We start from the raw sequence: 13,664 nt of genomic DNA, 5'->3' as shown, positions 1-13,664 counted from the left end.
ACTCAGGATGAATAGTTTCAGGGGTCCCTGGGGGGAAGGAAGCCTACTATTCAGAAAAGTTATAGGGGAATCAACATCCTCAAGAAAGGTGGCTGTTCAGTCTTACCAGGTTCTCTGGCAAAGCAAAAGAGAAAGGCCTGACTAAGCCAAGAGATGCAATGGTGAACAAACAGAATAGAGGTACCAGTTTGTTGGGACTGCGTCGAGAAAAGACCCTGCGTGGGCACTTGATGTGTAGATGCCCTGAGCACCAGCTGCGCATGTTGAGCCACTCCACTGTACGGGCAGGGCTGGGGCCATCTTCACGATGCAGGAGGATAAGCTGCTTTAGGGCCCGCACTGCTGTGTTCTCCAGCATCTGTTCTAGCTGACATAGTGGAGGGAGAAAGGAGAAGTCAAGTCAATCACGTTCATTTCCATCACAACACACACAGCTGTCTTTGACTGATTATTTATTTATTTATTTTATTAGATTTATATACCGCCCTTTCCCAAAGGACTCAGGGCGGTTTACAGGGCATTTTAAAATCACACCAATACAAAATACAAAGTGAAAAGACAATTAAAAGATTAAAATATCCCTGAAAATAAAACCCCAGTTAAAATTCTCAGCTTGGGCCAGAGAGCTCAAAGAGCCAAGTCTTCAGGTCCCGGCGGAATGAACGTAGGTCAGGGGCAGTCCTGAGCTCCACGGGCAGCTGGTTCCAGAGGGCAGGCGCAACCACAGAAAAGGCCCTCCCCCTGGGTGTTATCCGACGGCAATCTTTTACCGGCGGCACCGAGAAGACCCTCCCTCTGCGAGCGCACTGGACAAAGGGAACTTGATGCCGGCAGCAGGTGTTCCCTCAAATATCCCGGACCCAAGCCATTTAGGGCTTTAAAGGTCATCACCAGCACCTTGAATCTCACCCAGAGGGCAACCGGAAGCCAATGCAGCTCATGGAGTAGAGGTGTTACATGGGAGTATCGGGAAACCCCCATCACAACTCGCGCGGCCACATTCTGCACCAGTTGAAGCCTCCGAGTGGTCCTCAAGGGCAGCCCCATGTAGACAGCGTTGCAGTAGTCTAAACGGGAGGTCACGAGCACATGAGTGACTGTGCGTAGGGCATCTCGGTCCAGGTAGGGTCACAACTGGCGCACCAGGCGAACCTGGGCAAAAGCTCCCCTGGTCATGGCTCCTATATGATCTTCAAAATTGAGCCGTGAGTCCAGGAGGACGCCCAAGTTGCGAGCCCTATCAACGGGGGGTAACACCTCACCCCCCATCATTAAAGATTATGTTCTTACACCATCTTTCTTATGGAGCCAGATCAAGAGAGAGCCAAAACCCAAGTCTATTATTAGAACAGGGAAGACAACCTATTAGCCGGAGAAGCAATATTGACAAAAAGGCTAATAAACTTTGATCCTATTGAAATCAATTTTAAGTTCTATGCAGTAGGATGTGGGTTTGTTCAATGGAAACCATTAATCAAACTCCCCCCTGCCCACCCAAGCAAGCTGTTGTAGAGTAACTGTACTTCTTAGATCAAGCTTCACTCTAGTCATGATGGCCCCCTTACCTCACCCAGTGTAGGCTCTTGGTCCCCCAGGCCCACAATGAGAATGCAGTCAGCTTGCCGGATGCAACGCACTGTCCAAGGAGTCAAGGTGTAATCAGTCTGGTACAAAACAATGCGATGAATGTCCTCTTGCTGAGCTAGCCAGCCAGACAGTCGATATTCATGGATACTGTAAGGGAAGAAAAGCAAAAAAAGTTTTCTCATTCCAGTCTCACTGGCAGCACTGTAAGAAGGGAAAGGGGATAGAAAATACCCAGAAAAACAAGTCAAGATCAATTTCCATCGTGGACTTTACAGGATTCTAGTCAACTATCTTTGTTCTTCCAGAAATTCAACACTGCCCAAGTGTGGATATAAGCTGTTTCCTGTTGTTCCTTTTTCTTGATGATGAACATTTTTTTAAAAAAAAGATGAAGATTGGCCTCTTTCAAATCATCTTACTTGAAGACTGAACCTATGCACAAACTTATACCAATATCCATATTATACTTATTGTTCAGACTCATGGAGGAACTCTATATTATGTACAAACTCTTTGCTGATTGAATAACCATGTTCCAATAGATAAGGGTGACTTTAAGAATCAGACAGAGGCATTAATATTGAGGTCTTGCAAGGTTGCTTTGAAAAAAATCAAACCATCCAAACTTCAGTTTTATAGTTGGAAAAAATCAGATATTCAGAAAAAACATTTTCCAAATTCTATTAAAAGACTATTAAATTGTCTATTAAAGGGCAGTTTTTATGAGCTGCAACCACTTCATTAGATGAAAAGGAAAAAAAAAGCACAAATAAAGCACAACAAATAAACTAAAAATGTAGCACAACCTAGTTCCATCTGGATAACAGAAAACCCTCCTTGTATTTATTTGATGCTGCACACAACCTTCTTCCTTGGGAGTAAAGGACTCTCATAGCATTTATGATTGTCATTATGACAATGCAGCCTAGATGCTTTGGTAGAAATATCTGCCAGTGTATTTCCCTACAGGACACCATGGACAGTTAGAATGGGTAAAACAGTATATATGGCAGATTGTGAATACTTTGGGGGAAGGAGTACAATATGCTATATTCCATCTCCATACTCCAGTATCTGTGATTATACGTTTCTGCTTACAAGCTTATGTGTGTTCTCAACCCACCTATCCAATGCTGATGCCCCAAGACGAGCACGGATTATGTCACTGGTGAGCAGCAGGGTTGGGCCTGTGAAGAAAAAGAATGATGACAAAAGCAGCAGAATGAAGCAACACAAAGAAAGAAAGCACTAACAAGAGCTCACCAATTGCATTCAGAGCATGTTTGAGTTCTAAGGTGAAGGCTGCCATGGGTACCTCATCACACACTGGAAGGACTGCCACTGTTGAGAGATTACTAGCTGGATTGGTCAGTTCTGAGCTGGAGGTCACGCCAAGACCTGAACCTATATAGGAGATACAATAAACAGTGAAACAAATACCTGAAGTACCAGGCAGCAACATTAGATACTTGCAGCCACAACTCCATAGCTTTCTGTCATGCTAGGATGCTCTTTCAAACTGTGATGCTTTTTAGGTCATATGGCAACAAGTTGGTGCATAGCCTGAAGTGGGACACTTACCTGGGAAAGGGCCATGTAACTGCTGCAGATTCCCCAGGATCTTCTGACTCAGTAGGTGGATAAGCCGGGTGACAACCTATATTGGGCATTAGAAGATTGGAGAATGCCAGTGCCCAGAATGTGAATAGTAACAAATACAGTATACACAACCATTTCTGTGAAATACCCAACTGACCTTCTTAAAATGATTTTCTCCCTATTCACATCTAAACAAGTGTTCACAATGCCTTGCCACTGCATTCCTCCATACTCTATTAAAATGCAACTCCACATGTATCCTGAAATATTTCCCTGGATATCATAGTATATCTTTAACTCCTTCTGGAAAAAGCATACTCTCAGCAATGAATCCACCTTGCTTAGAAGATAACTTGGTTTGCTACAACATGGAAAAGCAGCATTTTCTGTCATGATTTCCATTTGTAAACTTTTTGAAGACATGATGATTGTGGGGGTTAGTGTTTTTCTCATAATGCAATTGAGCCAGTTCACAGCAGACAAGAAAAACTCAACATGAGGGTTTATTTTCCAGCTCAGTTTTGATCATAAGGTTACTTTGAAAAAACTAGAAGCCTAAAACAAATGTTGTTTTGTTGGGGATATACAAAAGGTTTGTATAAGATATTAACAGTGCCATCATTTGTATTATTAACACATGGTGAGCTAAGTCAAATAATGAAGTGGAGCAGTTATCTACATATTCATTTTCCAGATCAGTATCTTATAAAGCTTTACAATCTTTCTTTACACTCAATATTTCTGAACACTTATAACTGTGTCCATACATATTATGCCACAAAGATCCTATGCATACAATGTGCATGCACATCCTGAGTGGAACAAAATCTGCAGAATGTCCCAAAGATGCTTTTTCATGAGGCAACTGGACTTTCTTGTTTTGCTTCTCATCCAAGAAGCTTCTTGGATGAGAAGTGAAATGTCTTCAAAGAAAAAACTAGAAAATCCAGTTGCTTCATGAAGAAGCATCTTTGGACAACTATGACCTGGATAACTGAGACTCTCCATAGACAAAATCTGTGGAGCCATTTGCAAATTCAGGAATGACTTGTACACCAGGACTGCAAAGCTTAGTTCAAACAGAAAATATGGAGAACCCCTGAGCATTCACCTGAGGGTAGCGTCTTTTGATGTTGTTGAGAGTCCCTTCTGGTAACTTGGCCAACTCTGTGTCCCGCACAGCATGCACAGTAGTAGCTCGTACTTGATGGGTCAGAGCTTCTACCTATATCACAAGAAATGGGTTACAGTAGATAAATCACATCACAGTCTTCCCACATGAAAAAGAGCGCTCCTCAACTAGCGAGAGATGCTCTTCTGTAGGTATGAATACCTAGTCCTCACTTAATAACAATAATTGGGACTGCAATTTCCATTGCTAAGCATTTTGGCCATAATGCATGATGTCATGTGACTATGACGCTTAGTAACGGCAGTTCTGGAGGTCTCTGCTGTTAAGTATGAATTTCATATGATCATGGCTTCAAAATATTCAATTTTTATTAAGGATTTAAATGACAATATTATGATATTATGATGTATTGTATCATTCTGTAAGTCCCTGTACTAACTGATATTAAAACCAGCTTAATAATTTTTTTGTTTCTACTGAGAATCTTTAATCCTCTAAAATTTTAGTCCCCCAAATTTAGTGTCCAGTTTTTAAAATTATAAATTTACTTATCTTTGTTATGACTTACAGTAGCAAGGTAGCCAAAATATATTTGATTCCCACAAGAACCTATTTATTTTCTTATAGTTAATTCCAAAATCTCAAAGAGTAAAAGTCAATATTCCAAATTTATGTGGACTCTTAATTTATTTATAATTTTCTTAGACAAAAATCTTACTGTTTTTGCTGTTTGATTCAAATTCATTCTTAAGTTTACAACTAATTTTGTTTTGTTCAGAACTGAAACTAAATTCACCCAGCAACTTTCCAAAGTTATCATTCCAAAGGTCTTAATAGGTTTAAGATGGTTAATAGACAATTTCTAAAACTGTTTATATAGTGAGGCTTGCAAACCTAGCATCCTTTAAAAGCAGGATGGCTAATCCCTTTTTTTCCCAGTGCTCAAAATTGTGAAAACCCTTTGGTCTAGCTGTCCCTCACTGCATGTAGGCTTTTCCCTTACTTAGAACTTACCACTCCAATGAGGTCCCCACGCCCATATTCCCCAACAAGTTCCTTCTTGCCATTGGCCTTCTGGATGACAGAGCGCAAGCGCCCATTCAGCACAATGTAGGTGCAGTCAGACTTGTCACCTTGCCTGGAGGAAAAGGAAGAATCATGAAATTGGTCCCCTTCTCTAATAACCAGTAAAGCCTGTCTCAAACCAAGTTATTTCTGTGCAAATATTATGGCACAGTGTGCATCTAACTGAACAGGATTCTTTAGCAAAAGAAAGGAATCACTTTCAGTGAAGACATGGCTAGCACCTGATACACCCTTAGAATCTCCTCTCTCTGGACTGTAGTTTTTCCATCTTAACAGAAAGAACAGGCTTCCTTTCATTTGTCTGACTTTCCTGGGTTAGGGAGTGTCCCAGAATCATCCCTCAAGATCCTCTGATAACAGCAACACTTTGCAAGCAGTTTTAGAAACCGTGTTTCAAAATAGCTGGTGAGCTGAAGCTGGGGGGTGGGGCTGAAATCACGTCATTGTTGGATAAAACAGCTGTTTTGGAATTTATTTTTCAAATGGACAATAAGCTGTGCCCCTCATTTCCTAATCAATTTATGAGACTGTTTTCCCAAAAGACCTACCCCGAAATAAGCCCTAGCATAATTTTTGGGGGTGGGCCTAAAATAAGCCCTACCCCAAAAATAAGCCCTAGTTTTGGGACTAGGCACACACCTAAAAATCAAGCTAAGGTGGGGGGTGGAGTGGAGCTTTCTTTCCTCAGGAACCAGAGGCAAGGGCTTTCTGTTTGTTTCTTTGTTTTACCACGAGTTAACAGTTGGGCAGAAACCAGAGGGGGAAAAAAAGAGTTTCGGGTTTCGTGGGAACCGAGGAAGCAAAACAAGATGCAAAGTCTAAAATCTATAGGCTCATAAACCACCCCGGTTTTTTGAAACAAACCGGGATTTCTCTACCCCAACCTTGAAACCATGGATCGAGTGAATCTCTTTACCGAAGAATGTGTGTGTGTGGAGGAAGGGAGGGAGGGAGGGAGGGAGAGAGAGAGAGAGAGACGCACACCTCAGCAAAAAAGAAAGAAAAAGAAGTAGTAGAAGAGGCAGAGAGCCCCTGTGCGTAGGAGTGAGGATGGGGAGAAACAGCAAGAAGACCGGGTGGGGTGGGGTGGGTTAATCACTAAACCTTCCAGTGTTTAACCAAAGCAGCTTTTGCATTTGTCAAGCTCTGCTAGCAGGGCACTGGACGGGCCTGGCGGAGCTGCTGAAGGTGAACGGGAGAAGGTGAGTCTTCGCCGAGAAAATCTCAGCGCCCATTTTCTCGGCGAAGACTTCTTTCGGGGGATGCAGCTTCTGCCGCCCCTTTCTGTCAGCTGCCCAGCTGAGAGAAGGGGGTGACAGAGGCTGGATCCCCCGAAACAAGTCTCTGCTGAGACGAGAGAACAAGGCATTTCTCTCTCTCCCCCTGCTTTTGCCGCTTTTGTGTGTGTGTGTGGGGGGCAGTCAAGCGTTGTTTCCACGTGGGCCCCGGGCTGCACCCCCGGCGACTCCGCTCCCTCCCCTCCCCTCCGGGCCGGGCTTCTCTCCACCCGTCCGCCCGCCGGCGGGCTGGCTGGCTTTGGGGCGGCGCCGCTGGTCCCGGGCGAGGCAGCGGGTGGGCGAGCGAGCGGGCGAGGCAGCGGGCGGGCGAGGCAGCGAGCGAGCGGGTGAGGCGGCGGGCGAGCGAGCGGGCGAGGCGGCGGGCGAGCGAGCGGGCGGGCGGGCGAGGCGGCGGGCGAGCGAGCGGGCGGGCGAGGCGGCGAGCGAGCGGGCGGGCGAGGCAGCGGGCGAGGCGGCGAGCGAACGAGCGGGCGAGGCGGCGGGCGGGCGAGGCGGCGGGCGAGCGAGCGGGCGAGGCGGCGGGCGAGCGAGGCGGCGGGCGGGCGAGCGAGCGGGCGAGGCGGCGGGCGGGCGAGGCAGCGAGCGAGCGGGTGAGGCGGCGGGCGAGCGAGCGGGCGAGCGGGCGAGGCGGCGGGCGAGCGAACGAGGCGGCGGGCGAGCGAGCGGGCGAGGCGGAGGGCGAGCGAGCGGGCGGGCGAGGCGGCGGGCGAGCGAGCGGGCGAGGCGGAGGGCGAGCGAGCGGGCGGGCGAGGCGGCGGGCGAGCGAGCGGGCGAGGCGGCGAGCGGGCGGGCGAGGCAGCGGGCGAGGCGGCGAGCGAACGAGCGAGCGGGCGAGGCGGCGGGCGGGCGAGGCAGCGGGCGAGGCAGCGGGCGAGCAAGCGAGCGCGCTCCGCAGGGCAGGCTCTCTCCGCCGGGACGTGGGCGGCGGCGGCTGGCTGTGGCTTCGGGGCGGTGCTGAGCTGCGCGGCCGCCCTCCCGCCCTGCCTGCCCCCCGGCCGGTGCCTTCGCCCTGCAAGCCCCCCCCGACTTGCCCGGAGGAAGCGGCGGCGGCGCGGCGCTGCGGGCCGGGAGGGGGGCGTGGCAGGGGCTGCCCCTCCTGCCAAGGAGCCGAGCCCGGCGTCGTGTGTGTGTGTGTGTGTTTGTGTGTGTGTGTGTCAGACCCGCAGGAATGGCTAGTAAAGCTGGCGGCAGTCCGGCATTTGCGTTTCTCTGTGTGCCAAGCCCCGTAGGCTCGACACACAGGAAGGGGGGGAATGCCGGAATGCCACTTCCCTACCAGCCATTCCCGTGGGTCTGACACACACACGCACGCACGAGGGGGAGAAACAACGCTGGACTGCCGCCAGCTCTGCAAGGCTCTGCCGCTCCCTTCTCTCAGCAGCCTGTTCCGAACTAAGGGACAGTTCTTTTTTTTTGTTGACTGGAGTATAAGCCGAAGTGGAGTTTTTCAGCCCGAAAAGTGGGCTGAAAAATTCGGCTTATACTCAAGTATATACGGTACATTGCAGCCAGGCCTCTCCTCGCCAGCCCACTACTTCTCTGGTGTTCACAGGCCGGCATTTCGCAGTCAGGCCTTTCCAGAAGGCCACTGCAGCCAAAAACTGAGCTATGTATTCATTGCTTGGTTATCAGCTGCAGAGGCCTTCCGGAAAGGCCTGACTGTGAAATGAAGGCTGGAACACTATTCTCGGCTGCAGAATGAAGCTTCTCCTTTGGCTGCAGAACAAGTGGGCTGGCTGGGTGGGGCTGTCAGTGCCAGAGGTGAGTTGAAAAGCCACCCCCCAAAAATAAGATCTGGTGCCTCTTTTGGAGGCAAAAAGAAAAAAAAAGGAAAAAAGAAGACCCAGTCTTATTTTTGGGGAAACATGCTATTATCTCTAGTAGCTAAAAGAGGCTCTGTTTTGTTACAGCTTATCACTCCTTTCTGAGGCTATGTGTCAAAACCCATTCTTATTTTATTTCATTTCTATTTCATTCCACCTTTTCCTGGGTTTTGCCATACTTCCAAGGGGGAGGGGGGATGTGCCTGCAGGGCTATTACTTTCACTTCCTCTATTCACTATAATGTAATCATTTACTCGTAAGGGCCCCTTTCCAGGGTTACAGGAGAAGACGGTCAATGGTTTTGAAGGCGGAAGAGGGCCTTATGTCCCAACGGTGGATAAAATGGCAGAACCATCTTCTAGGAGAAGGGAAACCTCCACTACCTTGTGGCTATATCTACTACTGGAAAAGGCTTCAGGAGTCAACCTTGAGGCAAAATCTGTAGCCGGAGTCCCGGAAGCAGTTCATGACTGTCTACAACCATGGTGCTGCCCTCCCATGGTCTGTTAACCTCACAGGGTGCATGGGGTTTAGGGTCAAAGCCGACAAGCAGATTGACAACTCTGTACCATGCAACAAACATAAAAAAATTTAGCCCTAAAGTTGGGCACTTGGAATGTTCTGACAATGACCCCCGGCCTTTCTGATGATTTGCAAGAAATAGATGACGTACATAAGACAGCTGTCATCAACATGGAGCTCAGCAGACTGCAGAAGGACATTGTTGCCCTTCAAGAGACAAGGCTGTGAGACTCGGGATCTGTTAAGGAGAGAAACTTCTCGTTCTTCTGGCAGGGAAAACCACTGAATGAGACTAGGGAATATGGGGTTGGCTTTGCGGTCGAGAAACACCCTACTAGGATTCATTACTTCACCTGCTGCAGGAAGTGAAAGAATTCTGTCCTTGCAGATCCACTCAACAGCAGGGCTGGTTACTCTTATTAGCGCATATGCACCAACATTATCATCCTCAGTAGAATCCAAAGACAAATTCTACGACGATCTGGCTGCTACTATCAAGAAAATCCCTTAGAAAGAACTACTGATTGTCCTTGGTGATTTTAATGCCAGAGTTGGAGCTGATTATAGCTCTTGGCTCACTTGTTTAGGTCAGTTCGGTGTCAGGAAGATGAATGAAAATGGCCAACATCTGCTGGAGTTTTGCTGCTACTACAGTTTTTGTGTTAGCAATACATTCTTTAAAACAAAGCCCCAACACATCTTGGAGACATCCAAGATCAAAGCATTGGCCCCAGCTCGACTTCATTCTTACCAGACGCTCCAACCTTCCCAGTATTACAAGCAGCTATCAGGGTGCTGATTGCAATACAGACCACTCCTTGGTGTGCAGCAAAATAAAACTGAAAACAAAGAGATTGCATCACTCGAAGAAGGAAGACCATGAATCGACATCAGCAAGACCCACAATCAGGGCAAAGTGGAGGAATTTGCACAAGCACTCAAGGAAACTCTTCCAGGCCTGGCTGAAGCAAATGCATCTGAACGATGGGAATATTACAAGAATGCTGTTTATAACAGTATTGTCAGTATTTGGTAGAGATCAGAAAGACAGCGGATTGGTTTGAAGCCCATTCTGAGGAGCTGACGCCAGCCATCGAGGAAAAAAGGAGAGCTTTAATTGCATATAAAGCCTGTTCCAGTGAGCACAACCTACAGGTTCTGCGAGCTGCTCGTAGCAAAGTCCAACAGACCGCCAGGAGATGTGCTAACGATTATTGGCTGCAGCTTTGCTCTCGGATCCAGATAGCTGACACAGGCAATATCAAGGGGCTGTATGATGGCATCAAGCAGGCCTTAGGTCCAACGCAGAAGAAATCTGCCCGTCTGAAGTCTGCTACAGGTGAGGTTATCCAGGATGGAGCACAGAAGATGGCATGCTGGGTGCAGCACTACTCTGAGTTATATTGAAGAAGCATTAAATAATATTGAGTGCCTGCCTGTCTTGGAGGAGCTTGATAGTGAACCAACTTTAGAAGAACTAAACACAGCCCTGGATTCCCTTGCCTTTGGCAAGGCACCCGGGAAAGATAACATCCCTGCCGAAATTCTGAAGTGCTACAATGAGAACATTCTCACTGAACTGCATGAAATCTTCTGTCTTTGTTGGAGGTAAGGTGGAGTACCACAGGACATGAAGGATGCAAATATCAGACTTCCGGTAGCGCTGCTGCGCCGAATGGCAGCATTTCTGAAGCCGCCCGATCTTGGGATGCGTTAGAGCACCCGGAGGCAGTGAAAATCAGATGTCCCGTGGCGCCGAAGTCTCTCCCTTGGGAGAAGAGGGAGAGGCGAGCTTCTTTGGGTAGAGGTAGAGCTCCTCTGTGATTCCCCCAACGAGTTTGGGGGCAAACGGAGTGAATTCCCTCGGAGCCCAGGCTTTCTCCGCTCCCAGGACGCTTTCACTCCATAAAGGAGTGGAACTAGATACGACAACTACATCTGCTGCTTAGATGGGACTGTGAGTATTTTTTTTCTTTGAGAAGCAGGCACAGCGAAGCAGGAGGATTTGAATTTTCAAGTTGGATTTTAACTTTAACTCAGATTCATTATCTTCTTCAAGTTTTAAGCTGCTGAAAATGGAGTAAAAATGGCGCTGGAATGTTGCTTTCTTGTGTGAATTGACTGTTTTGGAAAATTGTTATATTTTGCAACATAGCAAGAGATATAATCTGCAACTGATTCTACCCAGTACCGGATTTTGTGTATTTGAAAGCTTGTCCTTTTTTTTATTGAAGGATAAGGAACTTTGGGAGAAAAACTTTTATTTTTTCTCCCTTCTCCTTTCTTTTTTTTTCTTTTTGAACTTTGATTCTGCTGGGAGAAAGAGGAAATCGAAACCTAAGAGATGGCTGCAAGGCATGGGGGAGGCCCTACAATCTCTAAAAGTGTTATTTCTTTACCTTTACCACAAGCTGCAGGGCAAACTACAACGAAACCTACAGTACAACCACCTTCCCCACCACCACCTGCATTTACATTGGCAGACATACAGCAAGTTGTGATGCAGTCAACACAAGTATTGACACAAGTATTACAGCAAGAAATAAAGGAAACAAAGGAAGAATTTGTTAATCAAAACAAACAGATGAGGGAGGATATAGTGCTTGCACTTCAGGGCTTGGCTGCACATATTGAACGCCTGGATGTTCGTGTGGATTCAGTTATGGAGTATGTGGAGAATCTGGAAAATAAAATCATCAGTGCTGAACAGAAAATAGAGCAGAGGTTAAAATTGATAGAACAGAAGATGAAGTCATCATCTCACAATACAGAGACATGGAGTTTGCATTGCGCATCAGAGGCCTTAAAGAGAATCCTAAAGAAGACTTGGAATGGGAAGTGGTACAAGCAGTGGCTCCTGTCTTGAAATGTGAACCTGAAGAATTACTTAAAGAAATGGATAAGACATTTAGGGTTAATTCCTGGATTGCTAGACAGAAAAATTTACCTAGAGATGTAGTGATTTACTTTTCCAGGAGATCAACTAGAAATTCTATTATCCAGGCTTTTTATTGGGAAAGATTTCAAATTGCAGGCCAAGATATTATAATTTTAAAGGAGATACCTCCAAATATTCTTAGAAAAAGGAAAGATTTCGCTTTTCTGTCTGATGAGCTTAAGAAGCGACAAATTCAGTTTAGATGGGAAATACCCAATGGAATTGTGGTGAATTATGCAGGGACGAGGTACAGGTTGAATACAATTCTAAAAACAAAAGATTTTTATACTAAGGTCCTTAAAGCAGGCTCACCACTGTCTCCTCGAGTTAAAAGAACAGAAGTAAAACAAAAAGATAAACAATTGAGTGAAGGGGCAATGTCATTGCCTCTTGAGGAGATGCGGCAGGCTGAGATTATGGAGCAGAGTTTGGCGTTAAAGGAGGACCCGAAAGAACAGACGATGACTAGGGCTGCATACAAGCGTATGGAAAAAGAGCAAAAACAGAAGCTTGTATCTGGTCTAACTACGCAAGATGCGGCTGTTTCAGAGCCTGTAGGAGGAGCACGTCCGAAGAGAGCAACAGGTGATCTTCAGGCTATGTTCCAAAGGCTCATGGTCACCAGAGATGGTGAAGTTCCTGACATGGAATGTTAATGGCTTAAATTCACCACAGAAAAGAAAGTATTTTATTATTTGAAACAACATAAAATAACATTATTTGTTTACAAAAGACACATATTGCATTAAAAGACCAAAAGTATCTGGTTAATTCCGAATTGGGAACACATTTTGCATCTTTTGCTCTGGACAAGAAGACTGGAGTGGTCATTTATTTAAGAAAAAGATTTTTCGGCTAGATTAATTGAATCGGACAAACAAGGGAGATATGTTAGTATTGAATTAATGCTACAAGGAAAGAAAGTTCTTCTTATTGGATTATATGCTCCAAATCAACAACAGCAAAAGTTTTTCAAATTTTTATATCAGAGACTAATTGAATTGGATTACAAATCTGTTATTATGATGGGGGACTGGAATGGAGTTTTGGACCCATCTGAAGACAAGAAGGGATCCTTCAAAAACTTTTCTAATTAGAAATTGCCCAAAGCTTTTTTTGATTTGAAGGAGGATCTGGAATTAAGAGATGTATGGTGGGAAAGGAATATGAAAGACAGAGATTTTACTTTTTTCCGGATAGACATAAATCTTTCTCTAGGATTGACTTTATTTTAATTACTACTGATCTTTTCTCTAGGGTTAAGAACGTTAAAATTTTTCCTAGGACATTGTCGGATCATAGTCCTGTTTGGTTGGAGTTTATTGCTGAAGATGGTAGTAGAAGATCCTGGAGAGTGAATGAAAATTTATTTACAAATTTGAATTTGAATTTTATTGAATTTATATACCGCCCTTTCCCGTAGGACTCAGGGTGGTTTACAGGGTATATAAAACATCGATACAAAAATTAAGAACAATTAAAAAGATTAAATTAAATCCCTGAAAAAAATATATAAAACCCAAATTAAAACCCCAATTAAAACTCAGCCTGGGCTGGAAAGCTCGAAGAGCCAGGTCTTCAGGTCTCGGCGAAATGATCGAAGGTCGGGGGCAGTCCTAAGCTCCAAGGGCAGCTGGTTCCAAAGGGCAGGCGCCCCCACTGAGAAGGCCTTCCCCCT

At 45.8% G+C, this 13,664-nt stretch overlaps 1 protein-coding gene across 1 annotated transcript in view; it reads right to left on the bottom strand.

Annotated features, from left to right (window-relative positions):
* The window catches only part of PNPLA6 (patatin like domain 6, lysophospholipase), a 167,457-nt gene that overhangs the window by 32,378 nt on the left and 121,415 nt on the right, over positions 1–13,664 (bottom strand). Inside the window, exons 19-25 of the mRNA XM_083354723.1 lie at positions 5,333–5,456; positions 4,298–4,411; positions 3,169–3,244; positions 2,851–2,991; positions 2,711–2,774; positions 1,566–1,734; positions 185–367 (exon numbers count right to left, since the gene is read on the bottom strand). Of these exons, the coding sequence (XP_083210849.1) occupies positions 185–367; positions 1,566–1,734; positions 2,711–2,774; positions 2,851–2,991; positions 3,169–3,244; positions 4,298–4,411; positions 5,333–5,456 (871 nt within the window). The remainder of the gene's footprint in view (positions 1–184; positions 368–1,565; positions 1,735–2,710; positions 2,775–2,850; positions 2,992–3,168; positions 3,245–4,297; positions 4,412–5,332; positions 5,457–13,664) is intronic.

This window comes from Vipera ursinii (genome assembly GCF_947247035.1).
Source record: "Vipera ursinii genome assembly, chromosome: 2".
In the NCBI taxonomy this organism is placed as follows: Eukaryota; Metazoa; Chordata; class Lepidosauria; order Squamata; family Viperidae; genus Vipera; species Vipera ursinii.
The sequence above is the reverse complement of the archived record's forward strand: the minus strand, read 5'-3'. Positions and strand labels throughout refer to the sequence as shown.